The 19,465-nt window shown below is 48.9% G+C and overlaps 1 protein-coding gene across 5 annotated transcripts in view; it reads right to left on the bottom strand.

The window, feature by feature from the left end:
• Positions 1-4,669: 4,669 nt before the first annotated feature.
• Positions 4,670-19,465, bottom strand: part of gdpd5b (glycerophosphodiester phosphodiesterase domain containing 5b) — a 250,916-nt gene continuing 236,120 nt past the window's right edge. For 3 of the 5 annotated variants that reach the window (XM_043692479.2, XM_087988434.1, XM_087988436.1), the window contains one exon: positions 4,670-5,541. In XM_043692479.2, coding sequence (XP_043548414.2) covers positions 5,420-5,541 — 122 coding nt within the window. In that variant the 3' untranslated portion in view covers positions 4,670-5,419. The remainder of the gene's footprint in view (positions 5,542-19,465) is intronic. The other 2 variants (XM_043692480.2, XM_087988435.1) reach the window with 1 other exon arrangement.

Raw genomic sequence — 19,465 nt, 5'->3', positions numbered from 1 at the left:
TTTATTTTGTAAGCCATAATGGAGCCATCTTTCCTCTCTTCTTTTTGATCAAGATAGGAACATTGTTATTCAGGCACGTTCTTTGAATATGAACCGTTGGCAACTTTGGTAAGGTTCCCAGTCCATTGTTGCCAATTCACAACTCATAACCTCACTGTTCCCTTTATTTACATTCAAGACCCTAGTTTCAGATTCAACTATGTCATTCTCGTTCTTAAAGAAAATGTCTATCATATGATGATCACTCTTTCCTAATGGACCCCAAACAACATAGTTAATGAATCATTTCTCATTGTACAGTATCCATTCTAGAATAGCCTGTTCTCTGCATAGTTCCTCAAGCTGTTGGTCTAAAAAGAACACTTTATACACACTCCAGGAAATCTACCTGAGCATTCCACCCACCTTTGTTTGAGATGGGAGATAAAGAAACTATCCAGATCTTTTACGTTTTTCCTTCCGTTTTGCTCGGTTTCTTTTATTTCTGTTATTTTCTTTAATTCTGATTTTATAGCCAAGATGGCACCAGAGCATGATGACTTTGTATACTTTTCACTGTATTCTTGTCTTCTTATACTTGAGTACACATGACAATAAAATCTAATTCTAATATTCCTCCATAATACCATTGCTAGTTTGGCTTATCCAATCTATGTGTTTTTAAGTTATCAACGATTACAGTTTCACCCTTATTGTGTTCATCTCTGATTTCTTGTGTAATACCTTCCCTTGCATTCACTACTGTTGTTTAGGGCCCTATAAACAACCCCTCAAAATATTTCCTGCCACTTGGCATTTCTTATCTTCACCTGAACTAATTTTACAACCTTATTCTCCAAACCAATAGCCTTCCACACTATTATAAAACAAAGAACTATGGATGCTGGAGATCTGAAACAAAAAGTGGTGGAAAATCTCAGCAAGTTTGGCAGCATCTGTGGGAAGAGAGCAGAATTAATTGCTTCGAGTCTGGTTCTGATGAAAACATTCTAGACTCAAAACATTAACTTTGCTTTCTTCCCACCAATTCTGCCAGACCTGCTGAGTTTTGCCAACAATTTGTTATTTTCTTCCTATTGTATGGATTATTCTTTTACTAACAATAAGCAATAATGTCTGTCCTTCCTAGATAATGACTGCACCTGGATGTTCAGTCCCCATGCTTGGTCATCTTGCAGCCATGTCTCTGTAATGGCAACTGTATCATAATTCATTGTTCTTCTCATGATTTTGGTTAAGACACACATCCTTACGAATTTTTTTTTTAACCTTGTTAGTCATCATAACTTCATTTGCATTTCAGCCTCATTTATTTACCACCTTCTGGTTTTTGCTGCCTCTCACTTTTGCTCATCCTTTGTGTTTTATTTCAATTCTTGCTTCTCTCTCTCTCTCTCCTCTGTCTTCCTGCTCAGGTTCCCAGTCTCCTGATATTCGAGGTTAAAACCTCCCCACAACACTGGCAAACACTCCAGATCTAAGGGAAGCAGGAGCAACACAGGAAAATGACATTGAGGAACAAAGATCTACAAGAGTAGGAAACAACAGAAATCCCTGAAAAAGCTCAGCAGGTCTGGCAGCATCTGTGGAGAGAAAGCAGAGTTAATGTTTCAGGTCCAGTGACTCTTTTCTCAGATGTTCAGGTGTTCTGAGGAAGGGTCACCAGAGCTGTAACGTTAACTCTGATTTCTCTCCACAGATGCTACCAGACCTGCTGAGCTTTTCCAGCAACTTCCATTTTTGTTTCAGATTTCCAGCGTCTGGAGTTCTTTCGGATTTTATATAAATAGTGGGGCAGGTTCAATGGGCTGAATGGAGTTTATTCATATTCCTTCAATTCCTGGTTTCTTCTTCCTGTTTTACATTAGATTTAGGAGCAGGAGGAAGCCATTTTCCCCGTCAAGCCTTCTTTTTCACTCAACAAGTTCATCATCAATCTGGTTATGGCCTCAACTCATCTGATGCCCTATGACTCTCATATTAATCATGAATCTATTGACTTATGCCTTAAATATATTCAAAGATCTTCCAGAGAAAAGTATTCTCATTACCATCTTACATGGAAGGCTCCGTGTCTGCTAGTTCTGGACTTCTCCCACAAGGGTGAAATAACCTTTCAGCACACACCCTGTCAAGTCCGTTCAAGGTCTTAAATGATCCAGTAAGATCACATCTTATTCTTCAAAATTCCAATGTATACAGTCCCAGTCCCATTCAACTTTTCCTCATCAGATAACTCTCTCTCCCCAACTCCCTCCTGTACAATCTGCTCCGAACCAGTCTCACGGTGGGGATAGGATGGGGGTCTGGGCTTGGTTGGGAACCTCTTCAGAGGGCTGGACTCACCAATACCCTGTAAAACTGTCGCAAAACATCACTACCTTTATATAATTAATTGCAAGGGAAATGGGATAACATTCCCTTTGCCTTCCTAATTACTTGGCGTAACTGGATACTTGTTTTTGTGATTCATGTAGTAGGACACCCAGATCCGTCTGCACCTCAGCATTCTATAATCTCTTGCCGTTTAGAGAATGTGCATTTTCTGCACAATAGAGCACAAATATAACCAATGTTTGCAATGCTAAGTGCCATCAATGTGAAAACTGTGACCCTGAAGGTTCGGAACTCCCTGTAGGACCATGGGTTGATGATGCCATTCATCTCTCAGATGCATACACTGGTGAGTACCTCCCCATTAATGCTGACAGAGGCGTGGAAATAGGTACCCTCTACTTTAACAGAAATTGTCATCCTAAAGCTTGACAAGAACTTGGATTCATTTGGAGGTTGCAAACTATCTGGGGTACCTTTATCAAGAAAGCCCAGTCTGACCAACTAGTGGAAAGTCCCCAGGTATACTCCTTGCTGCACATCCTAAGTGCTGATCATTTCCTGGGCTAGCTGACAGGGCCAATGATCATCAAGAATACTGCACAACGGAACAGGAAAGGATGGGGTGACAGTAAATGCATAACAAAACCTTAAATTCAGAGTAACACCATTAAAGGCATGGATGAAGTGTTTGTTGGAAAGCAAACAGACCCTCATCATATCCAAATGATATTTGTTGGGATTGAATCAAAACATCTGTTGGTGTGGAGTTTCTCAGTGTCTGCGTGGGTTCCCTCAGGGTGCTCCGGTTTCCTCCCACAGTCCAAACCTATGCAAGTGAGGTGAATTGGCTGTGCTAAATTGCCCATAGAGTCATAGAGATGTACAACATGGAAACAGACCCTTTGATCCTCAGATATTCTAGGTTAATCTAGTCCCACTGATGTGCATATTAGTTGGGTTCGCAATGGTACATGTGGGGATAGGATAGGGGCCTGGGCTTGGGTGGGACACTCTTCAGAGGGTTGGTGCAGATCTGATGGGCCGAATGGCACTGTGGGGATTCTATGAAGACCAATGATCATTTAAGTGTAATTTGCAAATCATCACATGAGAAGCACCAGCATTCAAAGCACTGGAATCCCCTGTTCACATACATTGAAGCTGGCCTAGACAGCTATCAAAGGGAGATGAACATGAATTAACTGAGACCACACCAGGTCAGATGACATCTCACTCATGATAATTATATTTCTCATTGAATTCTGTTCCATTCATGAACATGTTACATTGGGTGTGACTGACTGTACTGTTAACGCAATACAATACAGTATTTGCATATGTAAGCATTACTGGTGAAGGAGGAAGTTATGCTTAAAACCTGACTGTTTATAACTTTGGAAACAAACACAACATCACTCCCATTTGCTAAGGAGGGGAAGGATGTAGTGTATTGAAAGAATTGCATTGTGCATTTTGCCCTCTTAAGGCAACCATCAAAATCATGTACCAGCAGAGGGAGTCTACATGGAGAATCCAGGAAACACTGGCATGTGGAGTTCCATTTGTGAAAACCTCATGCTGAATCTTTCTATGAACTTCATGCAGATGGAAAACAATAAATACCACATGGTTCCCCAAGGCTGGAGTAAAACACAACAAAGATCTCCCACTGTTTTGTTGACTCAGAGTTGGGTGGTTCTCACATTAAGGATGCCATTCCTCCGGGAATGCTCAGGCCTCACCATGCATTGAAGCTAAGCTCCCTACTAGTGCACTGCTATCAGTAAAACCCAGGGACAAAAACCAGGGGGCGCCATTTAAAAAAAACATTTTCCCCATCATTTTTGCAGTTGTCCTTTAAGCAAAATGTGAGACGACAACAAAGGCGAGTGAGTGGGGTGAGTGAGTGGAAGTCAAGGTCATGCCATGGGATCTCCAGCAGTATGAGTGGGAAATCCCAGACTCACCAGGAAACTTGCTGACGATCGATCCTAAGGGAGGTACTGATAATGTCACTGGGGCTAGAAATGCAAACCCTCAGGTTGATGCTCTGCGGACATGGCTTTGAATTGCATCGTGAGGGATGGCAAAATTTAAACTCAAAAAATCTATAGCAACCACTTACCTCCTGTTGATTGGTGTATCTGGTTCACTCATGGAGAGAAATCTGTCACCCTTACCTCGTCCGTGGGGCTCCAGACCCACGGGTATGTGGTTGACTCTTCACTGAATCTGGGCAAACCTACCCAGTATTTCCCATGTCACATTATTAATAAAACAAAATGACCTATTTTGCATAGATATGAACTGAAAGAAACACTGCACTTCTGAACATTTTGCCAGCAAGTAGAACTTTTTTTTCCATATATATATTATATAGATATATATACACACACACACACATTATATTTAAATGTAATTTTACAGACACACAAAAAATGTAAATGGAACATTACAACCAGCCAACTTGATATGGATGGGGAAACAAGGAAATGAACTAAAGTCCACAACTCTTGCCACAGGAAGCAAGGAACTATTCGACTGGCAAAGAGCAAGCACTGAAGATGTTCCTGCAATTGTTGTCCATTCCTCATTCCAAGGACCTGCCCTACTTTGTGCTTGACTCAATCCAGAACAGTTGCAAAGAGGGGCCAGCTGCCAGAGAATATACTTGAGGGGCAGGGAGGGGAGGGGGGGGATTTTCTTACCCTCATCCTTCACATGCACAGCACTAATCTGAGGACCCTCCCAATTACCCCTCAAGCAGCCCCTCTTCCATGCGTCCACCCTCCCCCACCCTCCAAACATGGTTCAGTATTGCCACAGAGATGGCTCAGTTCAGAGTGGAACCCCAGTCCACATTTTCCACGTCTCAAAAGGAGGAAATTGGGAGGTGGGAGTGGAGGGAGGCAGAGTTGGGCGGGTGGGACAGGACGCTGGGTGGCGGGTAGGGAGGGGCGATGCAGGGGGAAGGGGTGGTGGTGAGCAGTGGGACTGTTCCCGAAACCAGACGTCTCAAAGTCATGGGGGGTGAGGAAGTTAGGGGAGGGTGGTGGTGAGAGTCAGGGCCCAACAACGCCTCTCAGTTGATCCGCATCTTGGCCCTGCCCCGGCCCAGGGAGCTGACATCATCTGCAAAGCCCTCAAACCCGCTTTCGAAGCACAGCGAGTCGTTGTCGGAGTTGGACACACCGTTGTTGATCTCTGCAACACAAGGAGAGGCAGGAGGTTAGTGTCAAGCTGTCACTCCACTTACATAGCTAATTAGGTCCGTCAACAAATACTGACCCCCTCAACAGTGACATCCACATCCCATAAAAGGATCAGAAGTTCCTTTTACCCTCATATGCATCAATGATTCTCTCCAATTTGTTGATACCCATTCCTCACAAAGAGGGTAGGGTACCCTATACTCACCAGCCAATAGGGCTTTGTAGCACAGTTGTAGCATCCGTCCTTCTTACCCAGGTGCTCTGGGTTCAAATCTTATCTGCCTCAAATATGCGTGATAATATCTCTGAACAAGCTGATTACCCAACGCACAAAGACTAATCCCTTTATAGTTTTATAGACCGATCACAGGTCTGGAATGCACTGCCTGGAGCAAGGTTCGTTGAAGTATTCATTTGGTATTGAATAATTATTTGGACAGAAATGGTGTGCAGGCGTATGGGGAAAAGGCAGAAGATTGGCACTGGGGAGTGATGCTTGTTTGAAGAGCTAGAGCAGGCACAATGGGCTGAATAGCCGTATCAGTTCTATAACCTCTACCAGCTCTCAGTGGAAAGAGGTTCACGACTTGCTCAATTTTCCCTCTCAAAACATTTTCTCCATCGTTTTATTGCATTCTCTAATGCGGCTTCAGTGTATCAGAACTGCACACATGCTGGAACCTCATCAAAAACTTTGAGAGAATGCAACACCATCTCCCTAATTCTGTTATTAGTTTTGATTGCAATAAAATCTCATCCATTGTTGACTCTCTCTTTGACTTTATCAGCTCATGTCAGTAGTTTGTTAGTGGTTTAAATACACACTGTCCGATTTCAGTCCCTTTGTCTAATACAGATGCTAATCTTCCGAGGAAAAACAGACTTCAACCTCCTCCTCGTAAAATGAAGAGCTATAAATGGTGCTAAATTGAATTTAATTTGCCATGTATATGTACCCTCTAACATCTGCTCCTCTTTTGACTCTTACTATGGGTCAACACCACACTGGTTAATCACTCCTGCATAACAACCACCAGTTTTGGATTTGGTGGGCTGTCTCAGAGACCGATATTTTTCTCTCATTCTCACCTTGCCTATTGATCCAGGCTGGGTGCCTTCACCAATGAGCTGTAGCTCAAACCCTTTGAGGTTATGCTGTATATTGGCCACCCTTCTGCCTCATTAGCTCCTCCCACCTTTGGCAACCATCAGCAAATTGCAATATCACACTTCCAGCTGAAATTTATTTTTGGTCAGTTTGAAAAATCTCTCCATTTTTGACTTTTTAAAAAAAACATTCACTCATGGGATGTGGGAATCGTTGGCTGGGCCCAGCATTTATTGCCCGTCCCTAGTTGCCCCTTGAGGTGGTGATGGTGAGCTGCCTTCTTAAACCGCTGCAGTCCATGTGCTGTAGGTAGACCCGCATTGTCATTAGGAAAGGAATTCAGGATTTTGAGACAGTGTCACTGAAGGAACAGTGATATATGCCAGGAAGGTAAGGGCTTAATTTATATTTTGGCAGTGGCTAAACCAGAGATACTACACGTGTAGTATCTCCCTCCCGCACTCCTCCTCTAACCGGAAGAAAAAGACCCTGTAAGGTAAGGCTTTTATTTCTTATTTTTCTTTTTCATTTATTTAAGTGCATTGTTTGGTTTCAGTTAGTTCTTATAAAGCTAAGCTTACAATGGCAGGGGACCTCAGACCTGTGGCATGTGTCTGTTACTTGGTGTGGGACCGCAGGAATGTGGCTGACGTTCCTGACTCTTACACTTGCAAGAAGTGTGTCCAGCTGCAGCTCTTGTTTGACCGCGTGACGGCTCTGGAGCTGCGGATGGACTCACTATGGAGCATCCGCGATGCTGAGGAGACCGTGGATAGCACGTTTAGTGAACTGGTCACACCGCAGGTTAGGATTGCTGAGGGAGGGAGACAGAGAATGAGTGACCAAAAGGCAGAAAAAGAGTAGGAAGGCAGTGCAGGTGTCCCCTGCGGTCATCTCCCTCCAAAACAGGTATACGTGCTCTGCCCATTGACTTCGCGGTCCCGAGATGTTGGCCTCTGCAGGATCAGGCGCTGTTAGGTCTGAGTTCACGCCCCCTCCCCCCCCTTGCTCACGCCCAGTGTTTGTGGGGTACACACAGCCGCTGAACATCAGGCGGTGAGAGAGAGACTCACGGAAACCCGGGGTCACGCGCTCAGGAATCGACACGTCTGTAACTATCCCCACCCCTGCCCAGGTTGACCCGCAGGGCTAGGGTTCGACTTACAGGGAGTGGGCTCCCCGACTGGGAGATTAATAAGCTAGTGCCAGCAACATCCCTTAGCACGCCTGCTAGCTTTACTTTAGCTTCTGTCAAGTTACACCCGCTGCGTCCCTACCATGGGTGGAAGCGCAGCTGAAGACCTAGATTGGGGGCCGGAGGGTTCCCTTACCCGTTATAGCCGACGAGAATAAAAAAGTTATTAAGGCTATGCTTCGCTCAGGCTGGCGACCCGCTGACCCGCTGGATGTACAGCGCGAGTGGTGGGCCTGCTAGAAGAAAGACAGGTACGAGAAAGCTTGCGTCCTGGTGCTAGAGGCACACGTTAAAGCTGAACCTTGCCAGCAAGCCTATGTCCAAGACAAGAAAAAGCAGGCCACAGAGCACCTAGAAGCCCAGGCGCTTGCTGCCCGTACGGTTTTACTGACCTTATCCGATGCACCCAGCGCCCCGCCGTCCCCCACCTGGGACTGGGAGGGGCTCACGGACAATCCGGACCCCCGGGAATCGCGCACGGGCTATGCCTCCCTGACCCCGGGCGACACCATGAAACTTCTGGACAGGCTCCCTGCCCTTGAGACTTGGCACAATAACGCTGAATTTTGGCAGAGGCTTAGGGAGATGCAGATCTGCCACAACCTTCATAATAGGGACGTGGCCGGCCTGGTCCGGACCAAACTCCCGGAGAACCTGTGGTCCAGGCTCCAGCCCGCGCACCAGAATGGGTCCTGGTGCGCTGACCTCAGCGACAGCCGTCGCGAACAGGAGGTTGCCCTCGCCGACTTCAAGGCTGATGTCAGCGAGGTGCTCGGCCATACACCGGTGGACTGGAACGCCATTGTGGGTATCACTCAGAACCCTGGGGAGGGCGCCCAGGAATATGGGGTCCGCAAGTTTGAGGCGTTCCGAGCACACAGCGGGGTTCCCGTGCTGATAGGCAGAACCGCGCATTCGTCCAATTATACAAAGACGGCCTGAGCCCCGCACACCAGGCAGTCCTATGGACGGGCCTGGTGCCCTATGTCACCTTTGCGGAGCTTGAGAACTGGGCCATGTCCCTTGACAACCGAGCGGCGCCCGCAGTTGCGGCAGTTTCGACGGACGAACCGGATGTTTGCTTCCGCTGCAAACAGACGGGGCACCGCAAAGCCCAATGCCCGCTCTCTTTCCGACGCCCCTGGGGTCCGGGTCTGAAGGGGGGCCAGCCACCTTCACAGCCGCACTCCTCGCGCCCCCACAACCAGGATCGCCCCAGACAAGGGGTCAACAGCGACCCCAGCCCCCACAAACCCTGCAGCCTAAGCCCGAAACCCACCGTCCCCGACTGGGATCAACTCAGTTGGGACCAGCTGCTCGAGCTTTTACAGCTGCTCGCCCGACGCAAAGACTGGGAGCCGACCCCCGTATCTGGGTTTCCGCATCGTGAGGGGGCCGCCGATGCAAGATTTTGATTGATATGGGGGCGTCGGTCTCCCTCACCGACCTCGACCTTCCCTCAACCCACTACTCCATTTCCATTAAAAGGGTTGGGGGAAGCTCGGTTATTGCACGCCGAAGTGAGGCCGTCCTCCTCGAGGTAGACAACATTTTACTCCCTGTGCATTGCTGGGTTTGCCCAAACCCGGAGGGGACGATCATGAGTATCGACCTTCTGGGCGAGCTGGGGGCGGTGGTGGACGCGTTCCACCGCCACCTCCTGTGGACATCCCGCAAGTTTCACAAGAGCGCCCACGAGGGTAGATGGGTGCCCACTAAATCCGTCGCTGCGCTTGCTCCCAGTGTGCCCATCGCCCGGGACTGGGCCAAGGACGGTGCCTTCGCGGCCGTCTGCCAACTAGTCCCGGAGGTGTGGGCCACGATCAAGCAGGACTGCGGCCTCATCCGCTCCCCTCCTGAGCGGATACCCGGTCCCATACACGCCCCGCACCAACAATACCCGATTAAACCTGAGGCGCTGCGCGCCACTGAGGCAATCGTTGCCAAGCTCACCCGGCACGGCGTCCTGCGCCCCACGTTGTCCACCACCAACTCCCCTATATGGCCAGTCCGGAAGCCGGATGGGAGCTACAGGCTCACCATCGACTACACGGCACTCAATAGGGTCACCCCCAAAGAGCACCCTATCGTAGCCAGCCCGACCACCATCTTCAACAGCCTCGAACCCTCACACCGGATCTTTACGGTCCTGGACGTGGTGAATGGTTTTTGGTCCATTCCCCTGCACCGTGACTCACAGGACTAGTTTGCCTTCACGCTGCGGGACAGACAGTATACATGGACCCGCCTGCCGCAGGGCTTCCACAACAGCCCTAACATTTTCCACAGGGTCATGAGCCGGACCCCGGAGGGGTGCGACCTCTCCCCCTTCTCGAGCACCCTCCTGCAGTATGTAGACGACCTTTTGATCGCTTCCACGGACGCGCTACCACCTGGGAGCCCTGGCCGCCGTCCTGCGGACCCTCGGCCAGGCAGGATTCAAAATAAGCCCCACGAAGGCCCAGGTCAGCCAGGGGAGCAAGACCTTACCCGCCGACCGCAAGTCGGCCATTGCCGACATGCCGCAGCCGGACACAGTCAGGGGAATCCGCCGCGTCTTGGGGCTTTTTAACTACTGCCGCCCCTTCATTGCACATTTCGCCACTATTGCCGAACCCATTCAGCGCCTTGTGAAGGGTGGCAGGCCAGGAGCGGAGAGGGTGGTATGGGGACCCGAACAGGGTGACGCTTATTCTAAGTTAAAGTCCCATCTCCTCAGCGCCCCGGCCCTGCGCTTCCCCGACCTATCAAAGCCCTTCAACATCGTTTACGGCCTCGAAGGGGGGTTTTACAGCGCTGTTGTCACCCAAACCTCAGGCGACCACATGAGACCAGTGGGTTACTACTCCACAAAGGAGTCCCCGGTCGTGAAGGGCATGCACTGCTGCGTGGCAGCGTTGGATTGCGCCGCATGGGCGATCCGGGTGTGTGAGCCGGTCACCATGTCCGGCCAGATAATTTTACACACTAGACACACGATAGTTGAACTCCGCCTCCGCAGGGCAACTTGGGAGGCGGTTCTCCTCCCCCGGGACCAGTCCATACAGATAGTTAGGGACACAGGGCCAAACCCCGCCGACGGGATTATCGCGGTAGGGGAACCCCACCATTGCCAGGCTGCCATCGACTCGGCGGAGAGGAACTGCGTGGCCGACAGCCCGGTCCCTGATCCCGACCTGACCTTGTATGTGGCCCGGCTTCGCCCCCCGGTGGCTGGGACCGCACGAAATCATCCTCACCAGCAACACTTGCACTTGTGTCGACATGAAAGGAAAGGGCAGATGGAAACACTGGTCCCAGCTTAAACCCTTCCCTTAAGCCCTGACCGGACAGACACCCCCCCCCCCACTTTGACTTGACTCTAACCGCCTCCTTTTTCTCCTTACAGCGCGACGGGCGGACCGGTCCAGGGGGGGCCTGCTCCTACACACACTAACCCTACACCCTTGGTAAGGGTGCCCCTCTCTCTCTCTCTCTCTCTTCCCACAGATCATGCTTCACCGGTGCACCGCTCTCCTCCCTGCTCTCCTCTTCGCCCTACAACTGATGCCTTCTTTCCCTGAGATACATGACAACTTCCATCGCCACAGTGTTGCCTTCAACGCGTCCAACGCCATCTGTATTCCTGCAAGGGACAAGCCCGACGAGATCGACGCGTTCTACAACGCCTGGCTGGAGGTCCTCTCGGGCGTACAGACACTGTTTATTCTGCACGTCGGAGCGCGACCCGCGGCCGACCTGCCTCCGGCGTGCTGAGGCGATGGACTTGGGGGGTTGCATGTTCGGGACAATGTGTGCCGTGCCGGAGGACCTCGCCTCTGCCCTGGCCTTTGATGCTTTTACTTCACGGGATCTGTCTGTTTGCGGGTATTATGAGCCCACCAATGCTTTCCACCCGCCCCAACCACACCACCCCGACCACGACTCCCGAGATATTGCCGTGCCCCTCTCTGGGACCGGGGCCCACCGGGGGACTGGTATTGTGGGATGAGGGAGAGGCCCTTCATGACAACGTCCCAACACGAGGTCGTACCTGTGCTGGTCAATATATCGGGCATCCGGGTACTGGACTATTGCACGCACAGGTACGCAACCTATACGCCATGATGGGGAAGGTGGTTATACAGAGGGCCATAGACGCCATGGGGGCAACCCACTACCGGACCGACATACATAACACACACACACACACACACACACACACACACACAACGACACAGACGGGACATAGTCAACGATGCTCTCACAGGACTCAACACGGGGACATCTGTAGTAAACTCCCTAGACATCCAGGGCCTTAACGAAAAGATCGAGCAACTAAAAGGGGTAATGAGGGACCTGCTACAGAGGTCTCTCACAGATCAGGCAGACCAGGCATTCCTGGTGGAAGAGGGAGCATACATCCAGCTTGACAGCATTGCAGTCCTGGAAACACACGCCCACACCATTAACCGCCTTATAGACCGGGAAAGAGAAAACACGGCCCATATCCACGAGGGGCAACTGTGCCATGCGTATGGCCTGTGGATGGTAGCCCAGATCCGGCATAATCTTGACCAGGTCCAAAGGGGGGAGGTGCCCGACTGGATCAACAGCGCCAAACTGGCCTCACTCGCAAGGCGCTCCGGGCCACTCGACAGCCGGACTCTGAAGGGTATGACCAGAGTATACCCAGTGATTCCCGACTGTGAGGTCAGTGAGGCGACAGGAGTCGGGATTGTCCTCCTGATCCCCGTGGTCACCCCAGAGTCGGGGCCATTTCCTCTGTTTCACATTGAGAACATCGGAGTCATACGGGAAAACGCTTCCCTCAAATATCGATTAGCTCACCACACAGCCATATCTCGAAACGGCGCTGTGTACGGGGTGCCGCTTACAGGCTGCAAGCAGCGGGGGGCGCGATTACCATCTGCCCTCACCCCTTACGAAGGAGTGAAACAGCGGAATGCGGGTTCAACCGGACACAGGGCTGCACCCTGGAAATCGAACCCACGGGCCCCCACTTCACTAGGGCGGAGTATGGTGGAAGAGGACAGTATTGTGTTTCCACTCTTGAAACCTCATTTTGGTATAATGGACTGCAGTGCCCGATTCCCCAGCACGAGTTCTGCTTCACCCCCAGGCGCCCAGTCACGGTTGGGCAAGCTCACATCTCAGAGGTCCGACGACGGAACCCCGAGTCCAGACAAACTACTGATAAATTCAGGGACACCCTCAGGGAATATCAGGAGCCTGAACAAGCCCCCATCCCACATTTGGCCGAGGTCTTACGGGAGCTTAGGACCCGGGTAGGGCAGTCAGTGAAACAGTACCACCAGTTGCAATCACATATAAAGGACCTAGAGGAGGACACAGAGACAGCTCTGCAGTCCCAGGGCTGGGCACAGAGGGTGTGGGATTGGGGCCTAAACGTAAACATACATCCCTAGATCCGAATCATCTCGCACACCATTGTAGGCATACAGTTACTGCTGGCTCTGGCCTGGCTCCTGGTGGCGTGTCACTCATGCCGTCAGCACAAGAAACGAAAGGCCAGGAAGACCATGCTCCACGCCATAGACTCCTGGCGGGCGATCAGGCACCGTGAGCTCACAGGGCTCGAGTTAATGTGACCTTCTCCCGGGACTATCCAAAGGCCCCATGACTGCAGCATGACGGCCAGCGGAATGTACCGGGCGAGGAACCGACTTAAGATATCGGCAGCGGGGGTGTGGACGTGTCCAACCCCTTGCCGAAAGGGGGGACTGCAAGCGGGCAGAGCCGCCCCGCATTTGCCACGGGACTATGCCTATATCGGTAAAACTATAGGAATTCATTTTGTGTTTTAAAAATGGCAGCCGCAGCTTAAACCCACAGAACTCAGCAGCTGCCGGTCCGCCCACGTGACCGGGAGATGGGACCCAGAGGACAGATCAAATCCACACTAGGCCAGACACTAACCATGACTCATAGACCGAAACTCCGGAGCTAATTAATATGGAAACCCATCTCCTAATCAAATCAAGAGACTGACTGAAACACACCCATATTCATCAATACAGAACCATCCTGACACAAAGGACAGGCATCCACCAGACAGGAACAAACAGACTAATACACACCAGCACCCCAAGGGAACAAAGGGGGGGTGCTAGCCCCAGCCCTCACAGAGAGAGACAAGCAGATAGTACCCGGACCTGTTTACATAATCCAATTAGCATCCTATTGTGTGTACACTGCAACTCTCCTGGGACGGCAAGAAATCCACCATTTGCACCTACTCCAGTGATGATGGGGAACTATCATCCCATTCATACTCAAAATCCTCACATCCTGACAAGGAAAGGTATATAATGTGTAGCAGCGCACGGGAACAGCAGAACAGCCGAGATTCGGACCTCGGTTGGTCTCCGCCGGTGTTACTGTAGCAATAAACGTTACCGATTGTTGAACCGCACTTTGGGCTCGGACTGATATCATTTCATCCGCGCTAACAAAGGGTAGTAGGGATATTCCGGGTAACTACAGGACCAGTGAGCCTGACGTCGATGGTGGGGAAGTTGCTGGAGAGGGTACTGAGAGATAGGATCTATTTATACTTGGAAAGGAATGAGCTGATCAGTGATGGGCAACATGGTTTTGTGCGGGGGAGATTGTGCCTTACCAACTTGATAGAATTCTTCGAGGAAGTGACCAAGTTGATAGCTGAAGGAAGGGCTGTTGATGTCATATACATGGATTTTAATAAGGCGTTTGATAATGTTTCCCATGGTAAACTAATATAGAAAGTGAAGTCACATGGTGTGCAGGGTGTTCTAGCTCGGTGGATAAAGAACTGGTTGAGTAACAGGAGACAGCGAGTAGTAGTTGAAGTGAGATTCTCGAAATGGAGAAAGGTGACCAGTGGTGTTCCACAGGGGTCAGTGTTGGGGCCACTGTTGTTTGTAATATACATAAATGATCTAGAAGAGGGCACTGTTGGTATGATCAGCAAGTTTGCAGATGACACAAAGATTGGTGGAGTGGCAGAAAGCATAGGGGATAGTCAGAGAATACAGGAGGATATAGATAGACTGGAGAGTTGGGCAGGAAAGTGGCAGATGGCTTTCAATCCAGACAAATGTGAGGTGATGCATTTTGGGAAGTCTAATTCTAGAGCGAATTATACAGTAAATGGAAGAGCCTTGGGAAAAGTTGATGGACAGAGAGATCTGGGAGTGCAGGTCCATTGTACCCTGAAGGTTGCTGCACAGGTGGATAGACTGGTCAAGAAGGCATATAGTACGCTTGCCTTCATCGGACAGGGTATTGAGTATAAGAGCTGGAAGTCATGTTAAAATTGTACAAGACATTGGTTCGGCCGCATTTAGAATACTGTGTACAGTTCTGGTCGCCACATTACCAAAAGGATGTGGACGCTTTGGAGAGGGTGCAGAGAAGGTTTACGAGGATGTTGCCTGGTATGGAAGGTGCTAGCTATAAAGAGAGGTTGAGTAGGTTAGGTTTATTTTCACTAGAAAAAAAAGAGATTGAGGGGGGACCTGATTGAGGCTTACAAAATCATGAAGGGTATAGACAGGGTGGATAGAGACAAGCTTTTTCCCAGGGTGAAGGATTCAATAAGAGAGGTCACGCTTTCAAGGTGTGAGGTGTAAAGTTTAAGGGGGATACACCCGGCAAGTACTTCACACAGAGGGTGGTGAGCGTTTGGAATGCGTTGCCAGCAGAGGTGGTAGAGGCAGGTACAGTAGATTCATTTAAGATCCGTCTGGACAGATACATGAGTAGGTTTGGAGCAGAGGTATACAGATGCTTAGAAATTGACCAACAGGATTAGACAGCACATTTGGATTGGCTCAGGCGTGGAGGGCCGAAGGGCCTGTTCCTGGGCTGTAACTTTTCTTTGTTCTATATTTCCAAGTCGGATGGTGAATGGCTTAGAGCGGAACTTATAGGGGTTGGTGTTCCCGTGTGTCTGCTGTCCTTGTCCTTCTAGATGGAAGTAGTCGTGGGTTTGGAAGGTGTTGCCCGAGAATCTTTGGTGAACTTCTGCAATGCGTCTTGTCGATGCTACTGAGCATCAGTGCAGGAGGGAGTGAATGTTTGTGGATGGGGTGCCTACCAAGTGCGCTGCTTTGTCTTCTTGAGGGTTGTTATTGCTTTCAGGAAAGTGAGGAGTATTCCATCACACTCCTGACTTTGCCTTGTAGATAGTTTTGGAGAGATGGGAAGGGAGTTACTCACTGCATTATTCCTAGCCTCTGATCTGCCCTTGTAGCCACGTGTTATGTGGTGAGTTTGCAGTCAATGGTAAACTCAGTGATGTTGATTGAGGTGGAATCAGTAATGGTAATACTCCTGAATATCAAGGGACGATGGTTAGATTTTCTCTTACCCGGGGAGTCATTGCCTGACATTTGAGTGGCTCAAATAGTACTCTTGCTTTATGTAGACCTTTCCCCACCATTCAATCCGTTTACTGCCAATCTGGCAGAGGAGACAGGGAGCTGAGATAACTTTTGCCTCTGAATGTTAAAGTCCCGCTCTCAGGCTTGGTCCCATCATCGGAGCTGACAGTGGAGAGCAACACTGAGGGAGTGCTGCCCTCCCACAATGAGTTGCTATCATCTCGATGAAACTTAACAGTCAGCCCTCTCACATGTTTATGCTTTCATAGAATAGGTGCTAAGAATCCGATGAGCCCTCCCCACCATTCAGGTACAGAAGGGAAGTGATATTTTACTCAAAACAGTTTCTCTGCACAGGTGCTACTGAGTTTCTCCCAGACTTTTGTATTTTTATTGCTCCTGATATTTATCTCTTAACAAACATCGCTAACAGAATGGATTATCTGGCCATTGTCACATTGTGCATAACAAACTCCAACAAAAAGCAATATGGCTGCTTGAATTCCTACGCTTTGGCAGTGACTAAGCTTCATTGGTACTACATTTACTGTGAAAGTATTGGGATTTACTGGGGATTGTGAAAGGTGCTACATAAATGCAACTCCTTGCAGTCAACTGAACCAGAGTTCGACCAACTGAGCTAACTGACCCTCCTTAGCCATGTAAAGCCATGGACACTCTCTCTCGTCTTGCATGATCCAATAGGTTCTCCATCAGTGAGTATTCCTGTGACCAATCTCTCACGTTCATGAACCACTCATTGCTTTCTTGATTCCATGCTAACATCCCAATCCCAACAACAACAAAAACAACTTGCATTAAAATAGCCCTGTTATCATAGTGACGTGAGCTACACAAGGGAATTTTCAGAATGGCGGTCAGAGAGGTAAAAGTTAGGCATCATCACATAAGGCGTGGGGGTATGGAGGCTTCACAAAGAATTCTGGAGTTTGGGGCAAAAAAAAAGAGACACCCACAAATGCTGTAAATTTGAAATAAAAATGGAAAATGCCAGATTTATTTTTGCAACCATGCCAACCACAGAGACAGAAACAGAGTTATCGGGCAGTATATGTCAGAGGTGGGAAAGGTCCCCACCCCTGGCTGGACAGTCTGCAAGAGGGGATTGGGGGAGGCACTAGCAGTATTAATCCAGAGAGCTCATAATGTCTTGGAGACATGGGTTCGAATCCCACCACGGCAGATGGTGGAATTTGAATTCAGTTAAAAGAAATCTGGAATTAAGATTCTAATGATAACCATGAATTCATTGCCAATTGTTGGAAAAACTCATCTGGCTCACTGATGCCTTTCAGGAAAGGAAACCATCATCTTTATCTGGTCTGGCCTACATGCAAATCCTAACCCACAGCAATGTAGTTGACTCTTAAACTGCCCTCTGGGCATTAAATGCTGGCCCAGACAGGGACAACCTCATTCCATTGATGAATTGAATGAAAGACTCACCACATTTTGGGAAGGTGTGCAGCGTTACCGGCCCCTCAGGCTGTGGAGGACCTTACACCCAGTGTCCAGGAACCCTGGGAGAGGAGGTTCCACCAATTAAAGGCAGTGTCACAGGAGTCAGTCCCTCGATGCCCCCTGCCCTAGGCAGAGGCCTATTCCTAGGTTGCCAGGTCACAGGGGGTCACAGAATGGCAGCAGTGATACAGGTCATGCTGCAGACTCACAATAAGTGCAGGCCTTTGTGTCAGCAGGAACCCCCTCCCTGACCAATACTAGGTCATTCAAACAGATGCACTGACCCCTGGTGGCCATGCCTTCTACTGCATGGGATTGAAGTTTAAACACATATACGGGCTTCCTGTTTGCATCTCCACCCAGCTCCTTATTCTTGAAGGCCCAACTTAACTTCCACTTCTTTGACCAAGCACCTGGCTATTTTTAATCTAATGCCTCCTTCTATGGCTCGGGATCAAATTTTGTTTGATGACGGCGTGGGACATTTTGCAATCATAACGGTGCTACCTAAATGCAAGGTGCTGGTTTTTATTTCTTCAAAGTATGGAACTTAGTCTTGTATCAATAGGTAGCAACAAATAAAAAATAGTGAATCCTACAGTATAGAAATAAGCCATTTGGCCCATCAATGCCATACTGACCCTCCAAAGAGAGCCTCTTTACAGGGCATAACCTTCCTACGATTCTTCTCTAGAGTGTTATTGGTAAAGGGTCTTGATCTATAATAAAGGTGCTATCTAAATGAAAGGTGCTGTTTTTTATTTCTACAAAGTATGGAACTTAATCTTGTATCAATAGGTAGCAACGAATAAAAAAAAAACATTGAATCCCTACAGTATGAAAACAGGCCATTTGGCCCATCAAGTCCACACCAACCCTCCAAAGAGTATCCCATCCTGCAACAATGCATTTCTCATGGCTAACCAACCTACAGGGCAATTTCCAATGGTCAATCCACCCCGCCTGCATATCTGTGGAGTGTGGGAAGAAACTGGAGCATCCTGAAGAAACCCATGCTGACACAAGGAGAACGTGTAAACTCCACACACAGTCACCCGAGGATGGAACTGAGCCCAGATCCCTGGCACTGTGAGGCAGCTGTGCTAACCACTGAGCCACTATGCCAAATGATTGCTGCAGTACACTGGGTGGGACATTACACAGGGCAAAGCATTGGCAGGGCATAGGGACAAGATGCCTTCAAGCCAAACCATCGGATCTCTACAACCCACCTCAACACCATTCAGGTCTCCCGTTTTTCACCCTATTATATTCTGAGATTTCCTCAATATCTCCAAAAGATATCTATCAACTTCTGCCTCAAACATACTCAGTGAGTATCCAAAGCTCTCTGAAGGAGAGAATTCCAAAGTTTTGGAGTGAAGGAATTTCCCCAAACTCATGACGTTTACTCCAGAGTCTATGACTCATATTTAGATCCTCCAGCTGGAGAAAACAGTCTTGAGGGGCACATGGCCTTTGGATTTCATTCCAATCCTTTACAAAAACAACCTTAAAATTCTTACCTTGGATCCAATGGACCTAGGCATGATCTTAATGGTGATAGCCCTTACCCAGAATCCTTAGCACATGCAAAATTGCTCTATTATTTCGAGTGGGCCTCATTCAAAGGGTGAGATTTCTAATGATCACAGAACAACTCCCTCAAGTATCAGTGCACAAAACAGGGCCAGCTCTGGTATAAGACCTGTATGCCAGAAGGCCAAGAAGTAAAAACCATCAA

This window comes from Chiloscyllium plagiosum, unplaced genomic scaffold (genome assembly GCF_037043375.1).
Source record: "Chiloscyllium plagiosum isolate Xiang-an unplaced genomic scaffold, Cpla_swu_hap1 HiC_scaffold_6, whole genome shotgun sequence".
NCBI lineage: Eukaryota > Metazoa > Chordata > Chondrichthyes > Orectolobiformes > Hemiscylliidae > Chiloscyllium > Chiloscyllium plagiosum.
Note: the sequence above shows the minus strand (reverse complement) of the source record. Positions and strands in the feature narration are given on the sequence as shown.